Here is a 23,439-nt window from a genome sequence, read left to right as displayed (position 1 = left end):
TACTTCTAATCAGATTTAACATCATTGTTCATCACCAATCATCATTCACAACCTAAATTGAATCAAAGTTCTATAAACCCCAAAACTCCAAACCCGACATATAATCCGATTCGAAATCCTAACATACAAATTCCATCGAATCATTCATACATCCCATAATAGAGGTTAATGAGAAGAATCCCCCCTTACCTCGATGTCGAATTCTTGGATGCTCTTCCTCTTCGCACTTGCTCTTCTCCCAATTTCACGTTCAATCTCCTCTGCTCCCTTTTGGTTCTTTTTTTCACAAAAATACTCCTCTTTTCTATTTTTATGAAAATATACTTTATTTTAGAAAAAGGGCTTTGCAACTGATACACCCCCAACTGCTACTTACAACACTGGCCCATTAGCCTTATTTCATCCCTATTCCCAAATAATTCCACTTAATTCTAATATTTAATAAAAATTAATTAAATTAAATAAAGAATTTTATGGGGTGTTACAACCGCAGTTGCAAATAACCATGTCGAATCCAAGACCTGGTTCCTCGATTCAGGCTGCTCGAATCACATGACTGGTCAAAAGGTGTGGTTGGCATATTTTAACGAAGCGAAGAAGAGCAAGGTAAAACTTGCTGATGATAGTTCGTTGTAAGCAGAAGGTACTGTCAACATAGTTTTTCACATGAGTAATAGAGGTAAATCTATGATCAAAGATGTGCTCTATGCACCTGGTATGAAGTGAAACATCCTAAGTGTTGGACCTTTTAATTAATTAGCAAGTTATTAATAGATTAATCCATATAGTCATTTTAGAGTTTTCTTTTTTGGACTAGGGTTGTCATTTTTGAAGGTGTTTTAATTGATTACCCGCAAAGATTAATCGATTAATCAATTAATTTGGCCTGTGGATCATTTCCTTTATGAGAAAAAAATCTCTATATAAAGGAGACTTCCCTTAATTTCATTTTACACCAAATTTCTAAATTGAAACCACTTTATTTTTCTTCTACTCTCCTTTTCTGAATTTTATTTTTCACGAGAATTGTCATAGTGGTAAGTGACTGAAAATCACTCGTGAGAGATGTGTTGTAATTCAATTTATTCAAGAGAGTGATTCTCTTGTAAATCATCTTTGTATAAGATTTAAAGGTAGCAACCTAAACCTGATAAAAGCTTGGGAGAAGGTTTTTGAGTTAAGCTTGTATAAAAGCTCTGTCTGTTTGTGTTAAACGTTCGTGGGCAAATCCTGTAAAAGTTCACGTGTGATTTTAGTGGAACGTTCAAGAGAAAATTCTTGGAGACATGAGTAATACAAGTGGTTAGGTTGAACTTATATAAATTTTTAGTGTACTATTTCTGGCTCTTCTCTCTTTATCTTCCGTTGATTATTTTATTTTTGCTGTGGATGTCTCTTCATTTTTATCTTCTTTCAACCTTATTCCCATCCTTTAACATAAACATTTTTAAAGAAAATATAATTTTTATAAATTAATCATGACTTTTAACTATGACAGTTCACCCCTCTTATATTTTGGGTCACTTAATCAATACATTTGGCCTCACGTAGTAAAAATGAGGTGTGCCTAGAAGGTATATGACTCACCTATTATCTTTTGTTGTTCATTCAACCTCACTCAATCAAAAGTAAATGATTTTATGCAACAAAAAAAAAATTTGAATACACTCAAACAACCAATTGAAAATAGAGATGTATTTTGAAGATAACTTTCGAATAGAAAAATCTTAAATTTTTATAAGATGTATAACAAATACATAAAATGTAAGGAGTAATCCTCTAATTTTTTATATCATAATTTTTTTTTTTTTTATTTTTGGCTTATCACCTCAGGTATGTGGTCCTCCCTACCAAGTCCAGCGTCAATCACCACTGAACTAACTAACGATTTGTATAACTATTTAACTATTAGTAAACAAAAAAAACTCTATATTTATTGGACTCACAAAACATATGTATAATCATATGTTGTCAATTATGTAAAACTCTATATTCATTAGTAATTGTTTATTTTACAATTATGTAATTCTATTTAAGTTAACACGTGTATCTAACTACATTATTTGTCAAGTTTATCATTATATTTTGTATAATCATATTATTTGTTGTAATATTTTGATTTCATAATTTTTCATTGTACTTTCGCAATAAAAATGAGTTTTTCATATGTATATCTAAAATAATTATTACGTCAAAATTAAAAATAAATTCACCCGTGCGGACACACGAGTATCTTCTCTGTTGAAAACAGTATGAGAAGGGAGTTCACAATTGAATCAAATCTTTTCACCACTGGTAGATGATTTCTTTTCTGAATGAACAAAGTAGATTTTCATGTTTTTTTGAAATGTTCACATGTGAATTTATTTTAACTTAGAACCTAATTTTCATACTACTAATATCTTATTAGTAAAAAAAATTTGTGGATCATTATTTTAACTTAGAACCTAATTTTTGTTGTGGATCATTATTTTAACTTATAACCTAATTTTCATACTATTAATATCTTATTAGTAAAAAAAATTTAAATGGTTAATTTCCATTTTATAAATGCAATTTGGTCAAACTTCTTTACTTCACATTTTTCATATCGTTCATAAAATACTACACCACAAATAATTCACCCGAACGACAGCACGGATCTCTGACTATTAAGTTCAACGTCAATCACCACTAGACCAACTAACAATTTGTATAGCTGTTTAACTATTTAGTAAAAAAAAACTCTATATTTATTGGACTCACAAAACATATGTTTAAATTTAGAATTAATATATAAATAAAAGATTAGCCCATTTTAAAAGAATTATTTATTTATTTTATAGGCTAAAATATATTATTGGTCCTTGTAAGTTGTGGAGTTTTTAATTTTCCTCTAGTAAATTTTTTTTATAGTCTGAGTTTTTATATTTTTTATAAATAAATTTTGATTTTAGGAACTAAAACAAAAGTTTTCGTGAAATATAGAGACTTATAAAAAAATAGAGATTTTTTTAAAAGTATATCCATCATATAAGAAAATTAAGTGTTTTAAAAATTCATAATTACCCTTATTACTCCATAATCATCCAGGTGGTACTGTTTAGCATCAAACAACCTGTTTTTCTTTTGTTTCAAAATTATTAATTTCAATTAATAATAAAAAAATTAAAATTTAATAAAATCAATTCTCCCTTCAGTTTTATGCAAAGCGGTTTCACAAATACCCCCTCACTCATCAACCACGATCTTTTCTCTCTCTCACTAACTGCTTCCTTCTTTCTCTTCTTCCTTCTTCTTCTTCCTTTATTTTTTCTCTATCTCACTAACTGCTTCCTTCTTTCTCTTCTTCCTTCTTCTTCTTCCTTTATTTTTTCTCTCTCTCACTAACTGCTTCCTTCTTTCTCTTCTTCCTTCTTCTTCTTCCTTTATTTTCTCTCTCTCACTAACTGCTTCCTTCTTTCTCTTCCTTCTTCTTCTTCTTCTTCCTTTATTTTTTCGTTTGCAATGGATATATTCAGTGTTTTTTCTGGTGTATTTACTCTGAATGTATTTTTCTGGTATATTTCAATTTCAAACAAAACTCATACACGGATTCACCAACTCAAATATGAAAAAAAAACACAACAAAATCGTAGCTCCCCATGGAGATAAATAGACACCTCGATAGAGATCACAATTAGAAATGGATGCATCGGAAAGGGCAATCCGTGATGGCCTGCAGGAAGGTGGTAGTGAGATTTCCCAACGCGGTGGGCTTCTGTAACGGGTTTGCGGTGGATCTGGCTTGTCGGCGACAGCCGAAAGTTACAGAGGGTGCAATGTCGCGGTTAGTGATCAAAGAAAAGTGGCGGTCGGCTACAGTGGCGAAGCCGACGAGTGTCAGTTTCTCCGAATTCCTCTTATTCTTCTTTTGATATTGTGTGCCCTATTGTGCTTCTTTTTTTAGCTTTCGATTAAATGTCTGAATTGAAACAACATTACAGTTGTTGTGTTGTTTGTATAGTTAACTTTGGTTGTGGTATGATTTTGAAATGTGGCGAGTTGTGTTTGTTGTGTGTAAAGGATATATCTTTGACAATTCTACAGGTTTGCTAAGGCTTAGTGTAGGTGATCTTAATGGCTGCAATTTGAGGTAATTTTGTGATATTTTGTTTTTGGTTATGTTGGTTTTGAAACAGGTTTGGTGGTGATTTGGTTGGATTCAATGGAAATGAAGTTACTATGATGATAGTTGCTGTGAATTGCTACAAATTTATAGTTTTAGGGATGAGTTTTTTATATCAGTGGATTGAAACTTTTGCTGCATTGCTTTGGTTGACAGGTTATTAGTTATAGAATGATTTAGCAGGTATGATACTTGCAAAGTTATGGATAATATCTTAAGTTTATTTGGTACTGTGTAAATGAACTATAGTTGGGATAACTGGAAAAGCCGTCAATATGAAAGTCAATTAATTGATAGTACCATGATTGAAAACCTGTAATTTCTTTTGGGATGTAGGTGGTGCGTATGGTTCATAGCAAAGAAAATGCGAGAAGAAGAGTCCAAAAGAAATGTTGCAGCGCAGACTGAAACATGTTGCTGGCTTTAGTCGAGTCACAATCAAGAGAATAAAAAATGTCAATTGTTACATATATTGCTCTATGCACAATGTGAATTAAAGTTGGATTCTCTGTTAGTTGAAATATGAATAGTATTTGGTTTAGCTTGTGATGTTGTGGTTTTATTTTATGATCGAAACAGATCAATTGGCTTAAATGTTGCTCTGAAATATATTTGTGAAAAGTTTGATCATTCTTTTTGGAACACTGAATTCATATTGATCATTCTGTTCAGAACATTGAACTTATTAGATTTGCTCATAAGTGTTTTGCGTTTATATATGACTCCAAGCTTGATTAATTTATGTTGGACTGTTTTGCGTTTATATTTGCTCATAAGTGTTTTGCGTTTATATATGACTCCAAGCTTGATTAATTTATGTTGGACTGTTTTGCGTTTATATTTGCTCATAAGTGTTTTGCGTTTATATTTGTATAATGTTTAAACATCTTGCAACGTATGACAAACCAAGGTATACTTGGTGTCCTCTATTTCTTAAGAAATGTCTAATATGTATATTTGCAGTAAACCATTTAACTATTTGAATTTTATAGGAAATCGGCACCGGATGAGATAGGCATTTATGTTTATGTTTACCTGTTTCAAGTTTGAAGATAGGCATGGAGCCCTTAGATTTAAATTCTAAATTTCTTGCTTTTTATACCCATTAGCATTGACCAAGGAATTAAAAAACAATTAAACAATGCCATATATTTGCTTTTATTCTTGTCATTATGAGGAATATTTCATGTTTTCTTTTGTGAATTGTCATTATGGTTGTTAGTGAGCTTCACAATTGCGAAAGTAACGCTTGTGAGTTAGAAATATGATGCTCTCAGTCTCACTATGGGATTCTTGAATTGTGTTTTACTGGTATGAAGAGCTTTTGTATTTGATTGTCATCAAATGTTAGTTAATGTCAAAATTGATCATATGTGCTATCATTTTACTTCCATTTATCTTTATTTATTGAAACAATCAATGTTAATATTGCTATTAATTGTTTGCATTATATATGGAGTAGAAATTGAGCTATGAACCTCCTTAATACTCAAACTCTTTGATGATTTTTTTTTTCTAAACTATGTTGACATTATTTTATTGATTTCTTTAGAGTTCAGAGTAATATCGACACTGTGAAAAGGCCATGCGTCAAACATCATGTATGTATCATAGTGTTCTTTGACAAATCAACTGATGTGGCATGCTATCGATCTTGAATTAGTGAAAACATACCAAGTTTGAGATGGTGTTATTATTTTTTTCTTTTTTTTTTTTGAATATATGATAGCATCATTTTATTATACTTGGAGGATTAACTCGCACATTCATAATTTAAATGTTTGCAGAACTATGCAAGTATATTACATTACATTGGCAAAGGATTTTGAGATTTACGATAGTTTTTGTTGCCTTTTAGAATATGTCCGTCGTCTGATGACAATTCTTTGTAACATTAATATTCGCTCTAAACTGCGAAGGTGTCTTTTTGTTGTGGGTTGCCAACAAATTTTGATGCTGATTCTTGCTATGTTATTGGTTATGATGTTGTAGTCCTCCTTCATAGTGGCAAGACTGGACTAATATCATTGATTTGTGGTCTTATTTATGCCTTTATCTTTTCTTTATCAACTTAAAATTTTCTTCTAGATTGATATTTATAATTAATTGCAATTTCTAATTGTCAGTTTTTCATATATACTAAACTCAACAATTTGATTGAATTTGCTATGATACTTTGATTAGGTTGGAAATTTATGTGCTTCAGTAGAAGAATGAACATATATATCAGATTCAAGTGATGTTGAAGTTTTTGGTTGCTGCAGTTATACTCTGCAAGGCGATGGTGAATTCTCATTTGGTTTGGTACTGATGTTTCCTTGATTAAGTATTGTTGAAGTTTTTGGTTGCTGCAGTGGTCTGGCTATTTATGTTAGGCACACTCGACTATGGTGAATTCATTGCTGCTACTGTCCACTTAAACAAGCTGGATAGAGAGGAAAAACTCTTGTCATCATTCTCCTACTTTGACAAAGATGTAAGTGGTTATATAACCACTGACGAGATTCAAGTAGCTTGTAAGGAGTTCGGTTTGGATGATATCCATATTAATGAAATGGTCAAGGAAATTGATCAAGATAATGTTTGTTTTCTTCTTCTATGTGCTACAAGTCCATCAGTTGGCAACTTGGTTGTTAAGTTTGATGTAAAATTTGTATAACAGGATGAATAAATGGATTATGGAGAATTTGCTGCCATGATGAGAAAGGGAAACGGCAGGAAGGGAAGGCAAACCATGACAACCAGGCTCAATTTCAGAAATGCTCTTGGAATTATAGGCAATGAGTCCAGTTAAATTATTGTACCTCAAATAACTATCTGGTGATAAAAATTTTGGACTGAGTTAGACTGTGGTATTATCAGTTACATAAAATTTGTCTTTGTAAAGATATCCAAAAATGAGAAGCCAAAATTACACCATTGTGATACTTGGAAATAAAAAAGGCATTAATTAAGTTAAATAAATATTTAAACAAATCCATTAAAATAAAGTCTAAGAAATGTTGTGTAGAGATCAATTATGATAATAAAACTCAAAAATCTTTAAGAGGAATCAACGCCTTTATTTAACAATGACACGGGGCTTCATTGTTTTCTTAAAATCTAATATATCTCAGTAATTGCAAAAATAAATCTTATGTGACTCAAATGACTAGCCATCTCTCCCCAAAATTAATCTTATGTTGGACAATCAAATAGATCAATAGGATGTACAAATGAGTTTATAAATAGGGTGAATATTTTGAGTAGATGAAACAATACCAAGTATTATTGGGTTCAATTGTAAAGAAAATTTCATTAACTTGGAGAGTCACTCTAATCTATGTTATAAAAATTAAATTCTACAATTTTATGGGGAAAAATATTTTACTGATTTTACGGAGAAAAACGAGAAATATTTTACTAATTTTATGGAGAAAAATAATTAAAACAGAATAATATTAAATGTCATTAATTGAATCAATTACTTCAATAATATTTTCTTCTATTTAAAAATTAAAGTAACATTAAATAAGTCAATATTATAGTTTTTTAAGTATTTATGTGACTAATATTTTTAATTTTAAATTATTTTTATTTTGAGATACAATATTATTTTTATTATCTTATATATATATATATATATATATATATATATATATATATATATATATATATATATATATATATATATATATATATATATATATATATATATATATATATATATATATATATATATATATATATATATATATATATATATATATATATATATATATATATATATATATATATATATATATATATATATATATATATATATATATATATATATATAGATATATTATTAATGGAAAATATTTTAATGATTATATATATGAATGAATATTCAAATACTAATATATGAGGAGGGATATTCTTATTCCAAGAGTAATTTATGAGTATTATTTTTCTCTCCATATTTAATTACTTATTAATTTTAACCATTAGATTGAAAATAATCAATGGTCATGATGATGAGTAAGTCTTGATAACTTACTCTTGGAGTAAGAATATCCCTCCTCATATTTATATATATATATATATATATATAGGACGACTCAAGTGAGAACACTTGGTTATTATGAGAAATGAGAACAATGAATCACGACCATTAAATTTGATTTGAATGGACTGGATTGATTTCTCTTTCTAAGATCCTTAATATTTAATGGACTAGATCTTAGAAAGAGAAACCAATCCAGTCCATTAAAATCAAATTTAATGGTTGTGATTCATTGTTCTCATTTCTCATAATAACCAAGTGTTCTCACTTGAGTCTTCCCCTATATATATATATATATATATATATATATATATATATATATATATATATATATATATATATATATATATATATATATATATATATATATATATATTGTTCTGGACTCGGCCAAGGTTAGGCCCAAGCTACTTTCGGCCCACTTAGCAGTTAGCGTTAGAGGCCCAAACCACACGGTGCTACACAAAGCAGTTTAGAATGCTCGTCTCCATCATGCCTGGCATGATGCTCCTCGCGTGCCGTCTGACGCTCGGCATGGACCCTCCCCGCGAGCACCCTCTCTGCCGAGGACCTTGCTCCTCGCAGGGCTCTTTCATACTCAACCCCCGAATAATGCAGAGTCCACGTGGTCCCTAAAAGACCGCGCCTCCCCTAAACTTCGGAGCGGTTAACCAGGACAGAGGGAACTCATGCTCCTCCGATATTTCCGCCTAGGAAACTTGGCAGTCTCCTAATTGGGCATGGGCATCCAACCCAAATAGCGAGATCATGGCCCAGCGTTGGGGGCTATAAATACCCTCTTTCACTAGAGGGTCGGGTATTCACTTCTTTCTAACTTTTAGCTTGTACTTGCACTCCTTTGCTCGTTTCCTTACTGCATCGGAGTAGCTTGCAGGTACACCCCCTCTCACTCCTCGAAGACCCAGAACCGAGCAGTCTGTGACGATTCTTCTGATCAGATACGATCAGTGGCGCCGTTTGTGGGAAACTTGCTCCCCCTTCTTTAACAAACAAAGATCAAAGTTAATCCATCCTACGATCGTCATGGCTGACAACAACAACAACAACAACAACGTCAACGTCCCTAACCCCGACCCTTTCCAACTGGACCCTCTCATCAACGGCTCCGCCCCCGAGGGGACGAATCGACATCGGCGAGAGGGACGACAGCATACCGCCGACGGGCATGGGAGACAGAGGCATGAGACCTCGCAACCCAACAGAAGACAACAACCTCAAAACCCCGAGCAAGCTCTAAACGATGGGAACGAGCAGCCTCAATTCCAGAACGGACCAGAGCAGGTCCAAAACCTGAACGAAACTGACGCTAGAGACGGGCAGGTTGCCTCCTCGTTCACTCATACTTCTGAGACGCGAAGAGTCCAATACGAAGACGACCAAGAGCAAGTCGATGTCCCCGAGGAATCCAACTCCACCACCGTCCTCTTGCTCAAAGAACTGCAAAAGACCAACCGCCTCATCCGGCTTCAAGGCGATCACATTGACGAGCTGGAAAGGAAGCGACGGTATCGTTCCCCTTCGCGGAGACACTACCGATCGCGTTCTTACTCTTCCTCGCGCTCACCACCGCGAAGATATCGCCGATGTTCCCCGTCCTCTTCACGCTCCCCGCCTAGAAGGTATCGTCGTCAGAGGTCATATTCCCGTTCCCCCCCACGAAAGGGCAAGGGGAATCAGAATCCCGAAGCCACAGAAGCTGGGAGCCTCTCCCCCGAGCGAGAACCCCGAGGCCCCTCCAAAGCTATGTTGAAGCCCCGCGAGCGTTCGTCTCCCCGGGACAACCCCAAAAAGCCGGGAAAAACACAAGTGAAATCCCGGTGAAGCAAACACTTGACCTCTCCAAGACCAAGTGACGAGGAAGACTTTCGCAGCCCCTTGTCCGAAAGCCTCCGAAGAGCTCGTCTTCCACGAGGAATGGAAAAACCACCAACCCTGGACCAATACGGTGGAACTACTGATCCCGACGATCACATTCGAAGCATCGAAGCTGTCATGGATTATCACGTCGTCCGAGGATCCATTAAATGTCGCATCTTTCCGACCATGCTTAGGAAAGGAGCAATGACGTGGTACAAGAATCTTCCTCCCAACTCCATCCACTCCTGGGCCGAGCTAAAGGAACTCTTCGTGAGTCATTTCACGTCCTCCCGTCGACAGCCAAAATCAGAGGCAAACCTCGAGGCTGTGATCCAAGGAACCAACGAACCTCTCCGAGACTACCTCGATAGGTTCAACAAAGAGGTCGTCCAAGTGTAGACGACCGACTACATGAAGAGATACCTCCTAGAACGAGGACTCCTCCCCAGAAGCGACTTCAAGAAGGCTATAAAAATTGAGAAGGTGCACACCATGAACGCCCTCCTCCACAAGGCCCAAGCCTTCATCGATTTCGAAGAAGGCAAAGCAGCTGCGATAAAAGCTTCAAGGGGCAATGATGCTGCCCGTAGCTCGAACCACGATAACTCAGGCTCGCGTCGGGGACATGAGAAAAAGAAGGATGACAGGTCCTACGACCCTAAAGAACGTCGAGGACCTGCCGGTCGATTCAGCGACTATACTCCCCTGGACGCTTCCCGCGAGAAAATCATGGCCGAGTGCAAAAGCACCGACTTCAAAAACTCGAACGTTAGACCCCCGAAGTCAAACCCTACAGATCGGGGACCGATAAGTCCAAGTACTGCAAGTATCACAAGAGTCATGGGCATCTGACCGACGAATGCGTCCATCTCAAAGACGCCATCGATACTCTGATTAAGGAAGGTTGCCTTTCAAAATACACGAAGAAGGGAGAACCTTCCCGAAGAGAAGACACGCGGAACTCTGACGAGGGCAACTCACCGGACAGTAGACCACTATAGGTAGCTCTGTCCATTACACGACCGGGAGACTTCATTCCCTCAGTCGGAGTGACGACCGCCTTTAGCACATGGGAAGGGTTCCCGACCGCGATGGTCATATCTAATGGAGGGGACCCAGGTTCTCTCACTATCAGCTCAGTGAAGAGAAAAATTGATGAGCTAATCAGCGCCAACTCCGACCTCGGCCCTACCCTACAGAAGTTCAAAGGGAAATTAGACTCGATCACCTTTTATTTGGAAGAGTTGCCCGGCGGAGCTCCGAACGCCAAGACAATATTTCTGGTGATCGACTGCAAGACCCTCTACAACTGCATCATCGGGCGCCCCACTCTAGCTGAGCTCACAGTCGTCCCCTCGACCGTGCATCTGAAGATGAAGTTCTACACAAAAAAGGGACGAGTAGCCACCATCAACGCCGACATCGAAGCCTCCAGGAGAATATTCGACGCCTCGGTGAAAGGGCTGCAACTAATCGCCCCTCCCTTTAGCTCCAACAAGAAGCCAAGGGCCGAAGACAAGCCTACTCGAGAGGATCATCAGCAACCGACCAACGTCAGCTCAGTCGACCTCGACGCTCTCTTTACGGAAGAGGAGCTGAAAAACGGCGAGGAACCGCAAAGTAAGACGACTCATCCCATCCGACTTGTCCCGGGTGGCGACTTCGAGCTCGTCCCACTGGGCGACAACCCTGACAAAGCGGTGAAGATCGGCAAGGACATTCCAGATCTGCCAAAGAGACAGCTCGTAGCCTGCCTCCGAGCCAACGCCGACTTGTTCGCCTAGAGTGCGGCCGAAATGCCCGGACTCGACCCTGAGGTCGCATGCCACCATCTCTCCATTGATCCAGTTGCGAAGGCAGTGGTTCAACGTAGGCGTCGGCAGTCTCTCGAGAAAGTGGAGGCTGCCGAGAAAGCTGTAAAAGACCTCTTAGAGGCAAATTTCATTTCCGAGGCCAAGTATTCAACTTGGCTCTCAAACGTTGTACTGGTTAAAAATCTAATGGAAAATGGAGAATGTGTGTTGATTATACTGATGTTAACCGGGCATGTCCCAAGGATGCTTACCCATTACCTAACATTGACAGACTGGTCGACAACTCGGTCGGTTAGAAATTGTTGTCTTTTATGGATGCTTACTCAGGTTACAACCAGATTCCCATGACGAGGTGCGACAAACAGTGCACGGCATTCATGACCGAGTCGGGCAACTACTACTACAACGTAATTCCCTTCAGACTCAAAAACGCCGGCGCCACCTACCAACGGATGGTGAACAAGGTATTCCGAGGAGAGATCAGCGACACCCTCGAGGTATACATGGACGACATGATCGTCAAATATCGGGAAGACACCGACCACACCACGCATCTCGAGCGAGTATTCGAGCAGGCCAGATCCTGCAAGATGCGCTTCAACCTAGAGAAATGAACCTTCGGTGTCCGAGCGGGCAAGTTCCTCGGTTTTTACTTAACCGAAAGAGGGATAGAAGCCAACCCAGACAAATGCCGAGCATTCTCGGAACTCCCCACACCTAACAATAAGAAATCCATCCAAGTCCTAAATGGGATGCTCACGGCACTATCCCGCTTCGTCGCAAAGTCCGCTCAGCACGCTCTCCCATTCTTCAAGTTGCTACGAAAGGACGCGACCTTTGAATGGTCCGAGGAGTGCGAGCAAGCAGTATCCCATTTAAACAAGTACTCTCGGAGCCACCAGTCCTCTCCCGATCTGGTGACAACGAAATTTTGTATCTCTACCTGGCCGTTTCAAACAAAGCAGTCAACACGGCCTTGATCCAAGAGGCCGACGACAGCCAGAAGCCTGTATACTTCACCAGCAAAGCCCTACAAAGACCCGAGGTGCGATACCAACAAATCGAGAAAGTCGCACTGGCCCTGATAACGGCAGCCAGAAGGCTAAGGTAATACTTCCTCGTCCATACCGTCGTCGTTCGAACCGACCAGCCTATCAAGCAACTTCTCAGCCGATCGGACATGGCCGGGAGGATGCTAAAGTGGTCCCTCAAACTATCCGAATTCGACATACAATACGAAAGCATAAAGGCACTAAAAGCTCAGGCACTGGCAGGTTTTGTAGCCGAGATGACCTCGATCGCCAACTCCCCGTCCCCCGTTGAGCATAAATGGTCCATCTACGTAGATGGCGCCTCCAGCAGCTCAGGAAGCGGGGCCGGTGTTATCCTAGAAAGCGAAGAAGGGCTTATCATCGAAGTATCCTTAGTTTTGTTTTTCACCACGTCGAACAACCAGGCTGAATACGAAGCCTTTCTAGCAAGACTACGACTCGCCTAGGACGTGGGTGCTCAGGAGGTTAAGATCTACACCGACTCCTAACTCGTCGCATCCCAAGTCAACGACGATTACCAAACCAAAACCGACGTGCTTGCCGAGTACCTCACACTCGTCAAAGACAGGATGAAAAACTTCGCAAAGGCAGAAGTCGAACATATCCCCCGAGAGCACAACTCCCGAGCGGACGTCTTATCCAAACTCGCGAGCACAAGGAAAAAAGGAGGAAACAAGTCAGTGATCCAAAAAATCTTATCGAGGCCGAGCATAGACAAGAACGCACAACCCCTACCAGTGCTCGCTATAGGCGACGACCACTGCTGGGTGACTCCAATATACAACTTCCTCACGAAGGACGAACTTCCAACCGACGCGAAAGAGGCTTCAACAATCAAAAAACGGTCATGCTCGTACACTACCATTGAGAACAAGTTGTACCTACGAGGGTTCTCCATTCCTCTCCTCAAGTGTGTCGACGCCTCACAAGCGCTCGAGATACTACAAGAGCTTCACGAGGGGATCAGTGGTCAACACCTCAGCGGCTGATCATTAGCGAGAAAAGCTCTCAGGGCTGGATATTACTGGCCGAGCATGCAACAAGACGCCAAAGAGCACGTCCAGAAGTGCGATAGGTGCCAGCATCATGCCGACATGCACTTGGTTCCCCCAAACGAGCTTAAGTCTCTGTCATCACCCTGGTCCTTCTCCACCTGGGGAATGGATCTCCTCGGACCTTTCCTGATCGGATCTTACCGAAACAAATATCTAGTGGTCGCTGTAGACTACTTCACTAAATGGATAGAAGCCGAAGCACTCGCCAAAATCACGTCCCAAAACGTACTTCGTTTTTACAAACGAAACATACTCGCTCGGTTCGGAGTACCGCAGGCAATAATAACCGACAATGGCACCCAATTCACCGATAGAAAGTTCCAAGAGTTCGTAGCCAAGCTCGACACAAAGCAGCACTTCACCTCGGTAGAACACCCCCAAACAAACAGACAGGCCGAAGCAGCCAACCGGGTCATCCTCCGAGGGATGAAACGAAGACTCGGCGAGGCTAAGAAAGCTTGGGTCGAAGAACTACACAGTGTAGTCTGGGCATATAGAACGATGCCCCACTCAAGCACAAGCGAAACCCCGTTCAGATTAACCTACGGCACCGAAGCCATGATCCCCGTGGAAATCTGGGAACCTTCTCGGCGGATCGAGTCGCCTCTCGAGGAAAAACTCAATGACGAGGCTATGAGGGAGGAACTCGACATGGTCGAAGAGATCCGAGCAGGGTCTTCCCTCCAAGAAGCCAAATTGAAACAATAGATAGCTCTGCGTCATAATGCTAAAGTCATCAAACGCGAGTTCGAAGTCGGCGCCTTAGTGCTGCGCAGAAACATGAAGGACTCGCGCGAAGGCAAATTCGCCCCAAACTGGGAAGGCCCGTATCGAGTTTACAACAAAACCGAAAACAGCGCTTATTATCTCGAGAACCTCCTCGGAGAAAAACTTGCTCGACCCTGGAATGCTGAAAAACTCAGACGTCATTACAGTTACACACAAGCTAACACTTCCCGGCCACTCGTCCCGAATACTAGGAGGATTTGGGCATGGACCCGCGTCATGGTACGAACACGAGCGCTCCACGACAGCATTAGTCGGATCTCCATATCGAAGGATAGAACCGGCTACACGGCGGACTCTACACCTAGATCCACCATGGTAGTACCTGCACGGCAGAACCCCAGCTCGCGATGGGACCGTTCACGCTGCGAACACTTGGCCCCGACCGCGGTCTCGTGCCCGCTAGTAGCGCACACCTGCTTTGCGCACCCGGGTCGTACCCCACATGCCCGGGAAATTAACCTCGGCCGAGCACAATATAAAAACAAAATATTCCTAAGTATTGAAATACCCCCCGGAATACGAACATAATTCGGGCTCGAGAACATGCAACAATAGACATTCTAAAACATGCATTGGGACAATCAAAACATAAACGAGAAATAGTAGAGCAATAAAGGCCGGCCAAATTGGCCGTTGATATCCAAATATTACAAAAAATTGACGGGCACGCAGGCCCCAAAAATTATCCGGGGCAAAAGCCCCTAAAATCCAAAAAGAACAACATTGGCACGCAGGCCAAGAAAACATAGGCATGCAGGCCCAACATAACTCATTCATCATCGGGCGTACCGGGCACGAGATGGCCATCCACGATCCTCGACGAAATACCAATATCGTCCATCTTCAGCCCCGGGTTCAGAAGCTTCAACTGCTGTACGACACACTTAAACCCCTCCTCGGCCATATCGGCAAGCTCGAGTTTCAAGTCGTCAATCTTCTCAACAAACTCGGCTCTAGACGTCAACATAGCCACATCTGGGGACTCCTCCGCCGTCGGTTGCCAAGCCTGTTTGAGCTCAACGACCTTTTTCTTCTCCGCATCCACTTCTTCGTCCTTCTGCTTCAAAAGTTCCTCCATTTTTTTCTTCGTCTTCTCCTAGAGGGTTTTTTGCCTAGCAGCTTCGTCCTCGACAGTTTTCTTGTCATTTTCCGCCTTTTTTAGAGCCTCAGCAGAAACAGTTCCCCCCTGCGCGAGCACTTGAGCCATCCCAGCGACCCTCATCACGAAGGCACTGTCACTGGCGAGCTGCTTTATCCGGGCCGAAGAGGACATCTCCTCCACTTGACGAATCTCATCCGGAGAGACAGATAAAGGATACTTCTTGAAGAATTGACCTTCCTTGAATCAAGGGGGGAGTAGAAACCCACGCTCAGATCCCAAAGTCGACGGATCCTCTCGAAGTGACTCTGCCCGGCGCGCCCTCTTTGGTGTCTTCCCCCCCTCCGGAATCACCACAGGAGAACCAGCAGACCCGAAATGTTCACCCGAGGCAGCTGCCCGATTCTTGTTCTTCAGGGCCCAGAGCCTCTTCGTGTCTTGAGCCACCTTCAAGTCCTTTTCATCTTTCTGCGGCATAGCATCTGAAAACCAAAACAAACAGTTAGTAACGATCATTGATTAAAAGAAACCAAGATAAACAACAAAAACTCCACCTAACAACGCCTTGGTTTCTGCGGGCGTCCTGCATTGCAGAAGAGCCCTGGTATTTATAGCCCGAGTTTCAACCTTCGGCACCCCATCTTCGTCATAGATAGGCTCGCCAGTCCCCGTCACCCACGGACTGAGAGAGAAGCCATCCACATACTGGAAAAGACGAGCATACGAAGCCGAATCCTGCTCGTCTAAATCCCCATCTCCGCGAGCATATTACTTGGGAGGGAAGTTGAAATGGGCTTTCCACTAGACAAAAGGAAACATGCTGCAGAGTTTGGTCCTGATTTTCCCATCCTCGTCCCGCTCTGGAACGCCGTCTTCTCCGCACACCGTCACCATCTTCGACAAAGAGTTGTACGATGCACGACTATGCAAATGAATAATATAATATCGGTCTTTGAAGTCCTTGACCGAATCGACATACATCCTGAAAAGTTTCTGATCAGCGTTCCTGAAGGAAACCTAATTGAACAGCCCGTCGGCCGACTTTCGTTGAACTCTAAAATAACGGCCGAATAGGTCGGTCGTAGAACCGATGCCCAAGTAGTCTGATAAGTGCCAAAATGTACTTATTTTGTGTATATAAATAGTGCCACTTATCGATACTTTTGTTAATACCGTTTGAATAATTCCCCGTTTTATGTATAAATATGAATACTTTGTGAATAGTTATATTTTCATATACTTTTATACCATTTGATAGTTTTTCCTTTGTTTTTATAGGTATTCGTACTTATTGGAGCCTTGAGGAATAAAGTGTCAAAGGCACGACTTCGATTTTGCAGTTTTGGTGCAAGCCCGCTTAGCCACCGTTAAGCAGACTTCCATAGGCTCAAAATAAGGATGAACAAAATCATAATTTTGGTTTCAATTCATTCATTATTGGATATAGAATTGAATAAGCTTTTCAACGCTTCGAACCGGGCGCAATTCGGAGTTACGGTTCTCAACTTATGGCGAAAACAAGATTTCACTTTTGCTGTCAGCCGCTAAGCGGGAGTACCTCCGCTGAGCGACCATGACAGATATCAGCTCGTTCAATAGGGGTAAAAATCACATTTTTAGGTTATGTTTTGGGGTAATTGTTCCCAAATCATCAAACCTTCATTCTTAGGGTAAATTAGCTTAGAAAACAACTTCGGAGGTTGCATACGGATGATCAGGGGTGGATTGAGCGTCGAACGGAGCTGACAAACCGAGAGATTTTCGGTTCATTTCTCTTCTTCTTTGTGTATTTCTCTTTGGTTGAGTTTTGTTTGTATATTTACTTGAATCTTATGTATATTTACCGATTATAATGTTATGTTTAACTTGCTTTACAAATCTGTGTTGATGTTGTTCTGGATTTTTGCTCTATGCTGGGGATTTGAGTTTCTTTAGAGATAAACTTCTTGAATCCTTATCTAGGATGATAATCTGTTGGTTCTGAACTCTAGAGATAGATTTAGAGCTAGCATTCACTATGGGTATCTGTACTTAATGCTTTCGTGTTTGAGCGGCGCGCGAGAGATCGCCGACGCGAGAATACGGATGTTCTCGCAGCTTCGCGTTAGAGATAACCTTAGTTGTGAGATGATCTCGTCTGTGCTCCAGAGATGGACGCTTATGTGAAAGATATGTGATGACATAGATGAGTATCGTAGGTTGAGTATAACGGGTCGGTAAGTGTATGTTTGTGAAGAGTGAATATATTTACATTCCTGATAAGTTATTTCTCTTCTAAGAATGTGTTTATTCTTTTACTGTCTATATCTTTGTTTACTTTTTTCTCATTCAATCCCGAGCTCGAAACCATAGAAATTATTGAATGGCATCTCTCCATCTCTGTGGACGATAATTCCCGGATCAATATTTCCAAATATTTTTTGTTGCTTGCCCTATACTGCATTCAACAAAATGGCTGCAAGCAACATAGTCGCAGACGATCTCGAAAGCCCGCATGAAGGAAAAGGCATTCGGGTGTAGTTGGGACGAAGCTAGCGCGAGACCGACTAGCAGAGAGACTTGAAAGCTGGAGAAAGGCAGGAGAAATCCGAGCTCTCTGAATACATACTCATACATGGCGAAACTGTCCCCATGGAAGTGAGAATAGATCCGCTCCTCGACCCTCGGGCATACCACCTGAAAATTTCGTTCATCGCTCGGCCCCCGGTCTTCGACATCCCAGAAAGCACCGACCAGTGATTCGGTATATCGAGACACCTCGAGTTTGACCTCTTCGGCCACCCAGTCAAGGTCGACCTCAAAGTCATACTCAAAGAGCGGCGTCAAAGGGCCCTCCTCGTCAACCTCTGAAGAACCTCCCTGTTCGTCACCCTCCTCTATCACAGGGAGGCGCTGGCTCTCAATATCTACCTCCTCTACTTCGGAGCTACTCGGGCTCGTGTCTTGTGAGGTATCCGATGAACTAGAGTCGGAGCTAGACCCCGAGCTGGACCCCGAACCAGATTCACCTGCATGCAAAAGGAAATAATGAATCCGATTGATCATCAAATCCACCCTTCCACCGCAACACAAGTGAAAGGGTGGAACGGCGAGCAGTGAAGCCCCCGACCAAACCCCTTCAAGGATTTTTGTTGGTCACCGGCCGAGGACTCCTCTGAATTTAACTCAACGTGAACAGACGTGAACACCTCGGTCCAAATCAACAAGCTCGACAGAAAACTTGAATCCGCCGAGGGTAACCATGAGTAATCCGATGGGGAACATGGAGCAACAGTCTGTTACCCTAGGATTTCGACTTACTAATAAATGGGCAACTAGGGCTCAAAATTGGTAATTGGGCCTCAATTTGGTAAAAAGGCCCTAAATTAGTAATTGAGCCTCAATTGGATAACTACATTGCCATTTGGGTCGAAACGGTTCGACTAAGTAATGCTTAATAGTCGAAGTTGTTCGACTAGAAAGATTATCAGAGGCTTCAGCGTTCGACCAAAAGTATGCGAAGACTTAAGAATTTTGCTGCAGAAACTGAAGTGGAAGTCGAGAGGTATTAGAAGTTAAGAGGCAGTTTCAAGCAGTTTTCTGGCAGTTCTCAAAGGACGCGTGGAGGTCTCACAATTGAAGATCTTGCATGTCGAAGACACGTGTTGACTGATAACCAGTCGACCGTTAGTAGTAGTTCTTTTATTTTTACTATTTAAGCAAGTTCCATAGGAATAGTTAGGGGTCCGCATTTTCTACATAAACACAAGTAAACTCAAATCTCTGTGCAATAATGAGTGACGAGTGCAACTTTGGAATGTACGTATGCGTACCAGTTTAATTAATGCAATCATTTTACATTACATTTCATCTTTCAGTGCACATTTATTGCTTTTTTATTGCTTTGATTTACTTTAAAGCCTTTAATTTCAGTGTTTACTTTTACTTTAAAGTCACTATTTGCATTTAATACAAACCAGATACACATAATATAACAAAATAAAGCAATTAGTCCTGGATTATTCTAGTTGACTCTGCAAAAGTAACCTTTAAAAAGGAAACTAGCGCTTGTTTACCATTTTTCTGGGTAAACAAATTGGCACGCCCAGTGGGACTCGTCAATTGCTGTTTGTTTTATATTTGTTAGTATAATAGTTATGTATGATATTAAGAAGTGGTCGGAAATTAACTAACATGGCTGAAGTTAATACAAATAATTCTGATCTTTCTGGAAATCAAGGAGGTGTTCTAACCGGAGCAACACCACAAAATGCCGCAGATTCGTCCCCAGTTGGAACAACAAATACTGGTGGATCGACGGCAGCAATATTGGTATCATCACCAACAAATGTACGGTCACCGTTTAATCCATTACGACCGCCGTTTCAGGGAATGCTACCTCCACCAGGTTTTAACCCTCAGTTTGGAATGCCCACGTCTATGATGCAAGGTTTGCATACAAATCCTTCATTATATTCTGACAGCATGATGGCTACAAGCACATCAAATCCAGGGGGTCGACCTATAGGCATAGGATATAATCACCAGACTTTGCCATCTTTAAGTACTACGTCAATGTTGTCAATTCGACAACAAATGGACGAAAGTAATCATGAAATGGTGAATGCCCTTACTCAACAAATGGGAACTGTTTTTACTCCCATGATAAATAACACGAATCAAAGTTATGAAATATTGGCTGGACAAATGGCCAGAATTGCAGATTTCTTTGGAGCGCCCCCACAACCAAACCTTTCGACTACTCAAGGGTCGAATGTGAGAGGGGTCGAACCTATAGGACAAGGAGGTCAAATTGAGCAAGAGATCCCTAGAATAGTGCAAAGGCATCAAGATGCTGACCAGGTTCTTAGGAACATCCAGCAAGATGTCAATGTTGGACACAATAATATCTCTAATGTAGTCGAACAAATTTTAGTTCAGAATGGAATAAATGTAGGTTTGCATAGACCAAATTTTGTTTCCCCGTTGTCAGAATATGTAAGGCAAACAGAATTGCCTAGGGGTTGGAAAGTTCCAAAATTCACCAAATTTGCTGGTGAGACTGGCGAGTCGACAGTTGAACATATTGCTAGGTTCCAGACAGAGACTGGAGAAATAGCAAACAATGAAAATCTAAAGATGAAGTATTTTCCAAGTTCTTTAACGAAAAATGCATTTACTTGGTTCACGACCTTATCTCCCCAATCTTTGTTCTCATGGAACCAATTAGAACGATTGTTCCATGAACAATTTTATATGGGACAGTCGAAAATCAGTTTGAAAGAATTAGCTGGAGTTAGGCGAAAGGGTACAGAACCAGTCGATGACTATCTAAACCGTTTTAGGTTACTGAAAGCTAGATGTTTTACACAAATTCCTGAACATGAGTTAGTCGAAATGGCTGCAGGTGGGTTAGATTATTCCATAAGGAAGAAATTAGACACCCAACATTTGAGAGATATGGCACAACTGGCAGATAGAGTACGCTAGGTCGAAAGGCTAAAAGCTGAAAAGGCCAGAGCAAGTAAATATCATAAGAAAGAAAAAATAGCTTATGTTACTACAAGTGAGTTTGACTCTAATAGCGACAGTGAATACGAAGAGGGAGAGGTCAACGTGGCTGAATTAAAGCCAGGACCACCATATAGTTGTAAATTGCTTAAACCTTCAAAAGATAAAAATCTGGTTGAAAATAAAAATGAAAAATTTTCTAGTAAAACATATTCATTTGATATAACAAAATGTGATGAAATATTTGATTTGTTGGTTTCCGATGGACAAATCATAGTACCCCCAGGACTTAAAAATCCTCCTCTTGAACAAAAGAAAAAAAGAGGATTTTGTAAATTTCATAATTTCTTGGGTCATAAAACTTCTCAATGTGTCCTTTTCAGGGATTTGGTGCAAAAAGCTTTGAAAGAAGGAAGGTTATAGTTTGGAGAAAAGCCAAAGTCATCAATGCAAGTCGATACTGATCCTTTGCAAGTCGAAGAGGCTCACTATACTGAGCTTGCTGATGTGATGATGGTCGAGACTACTGATGGTTTCGTTAGAAAGCAAAACGGCGCTACTGATGGCAAAGTTTTGAACATGGTTTATCCTGAACCAAAAGAAAGTCTTTTGAAGTTCCTTGAGAGATGCCACAATAACAACTCTCAAGTTGGATTATGCCCAAGGTGTGATGCTGTTTTCAATGTCGATGCTGCAAACAAAGTGAGGTTCGACCCTCGTCGAGGCAAGAATCGTCAATTCATGTATACAGGAGAAAATAATGGTCGAACGGCTGGAGAATACAGGAAGATGTTTGAAAAACCAAGGACTTTCCGTCCCAAAATGGATTTCCCTGAAGACAAATGGGTGAAACCCATTAACTTCAGAGGTAAACGCCCAGAATGGCAGATTCAAGGCGATGGAACCAATGCTGAAGGTTCTTGGACGGATAGTGGATCTAAAAGAAAGGATTACATATCTCCAAACTACAAAGGAAATAACACCATGACTCGAACGCAGTGGAGGCGTTACCAAAGAAGCCACAAGAATGGACAAGAAGGTTCGAAAATGGTGCAGGCAGGATTTTCTCACTATCAGTCAAAACCTTTTCACAGGAAGTTGACTGAGGAGCAGGCTAAAATAGCAAATGAAAGATTAGCTGCTGAGATGATCCTAGGAAAGAAACTGATTAAAGAATTGGTTGACGATGATGCTCCGATCCTCAATACAGAAAAAGAGCCTGAGTATTCTCCACTGTCGGACGAAGAGGTCGATGACAACTTTGACATAGAGTCAGATGAGTTGCTAATCGACTGTGGAATTGTCTCTTTACTTCCAGCGGAGTTCGACAGAGTATCTGAGGTATCTGAGAACGAAGATGATTTTCTTCCTGACGAGAATGTGGAAGAAACATCTGTTTGTTACTATGTAATGGGAAAAGGAGTGGTAGAAGAGCAAAAGGCTGTGTTTGAGAGGCCAGGTCGAGGAATGATGTATCATTTGAAGCCCCTATTCATAAGGGCAAAAGTGGATGGAGTGCCTATAAACAAAGTGTTTGTCGATGGTGGGGCTGCTGTAAACTTAATGCCCTATTCCTCACTCCAGAAAGTAGGAAAGTCTGATAAAGACTTAAGACCCCATAATATGGTACTGTCGAATTATGAGGGCAAGACAAGTGGAATACTTGGAGTAATTCAAGTAAAAATAGCTGTTGGTTCGTCTGTCAGGTCAACCGTCTTCATGGTGATCGCATCTCAGGCAAATTTTAAATTGCTCTTGGGTCGGGAATGGATCCATGGTATTGGGGCAGTTCCTTCCACCTTACATCAGCGTGTGGCCATTTGGAGACCAGATGGTATAGTGGAGAATATTGAAGCTGACCAAAGTTATTACAAAACTGAAAGTGGTCGCAGACACTTCGACCAGCATTTGGCAAATGTAGCTCCTTGCTACAAAGCAGAAGATGTATATCCTTCTGATGAAAGTGTGTCTAAGTATCTGAACTTAGATCCAAATTATGGTTTCATTTGGAATAAAGAAGATCCTAATGAACCATTGAACCATGAAAGTCCTCCAGAGCAGAGGACAACAGTCAAAGACGATGACCAC

The 23,439-nt window shown here is 40.5% G+C and overlaps 1 protein-coding gene across 1 annotated transcript; it reads left to right on the top strand.

Moving 5' to 3' along the window:
- The first annotated feature begins 9,218 nt into the window (after positions 1-9,218).
- On the top strand, positions 9,219-10,016 carry LOC131597635 (uncharacterized). Its single transcript, XM_058870320.1, has one exon. The coding sequence runs from the start codon at positions 9,219-9,221 to the stop codon at positions 10,014-10,016; it is 798 nt and encodes a 265-aa protein (XP_058726303.1).
- Positions 10,017-23,439: the final 13,423 nt, after the last annotated feature.

Source organism: Vicia villosa, linkage group LG4, assembly GCF_029867415.1.
Source record: "Vicia villosa cultivar HV-30 ecotype Madison, WI linkage group LG4, Vvil1.0, whole genome shotgun sequence".
NCBI classification, from domain to species: Eukaryota; Viridiplantae; Streptophyta; class Magnoliopsida; order Fabales; family Fabaceae; genus Vicia; species Vicia villosa.
Note: the sequence above shows the minus strand (reverse complement) of the source record. Positions and strands in the feature narration are given on the sequence as shown.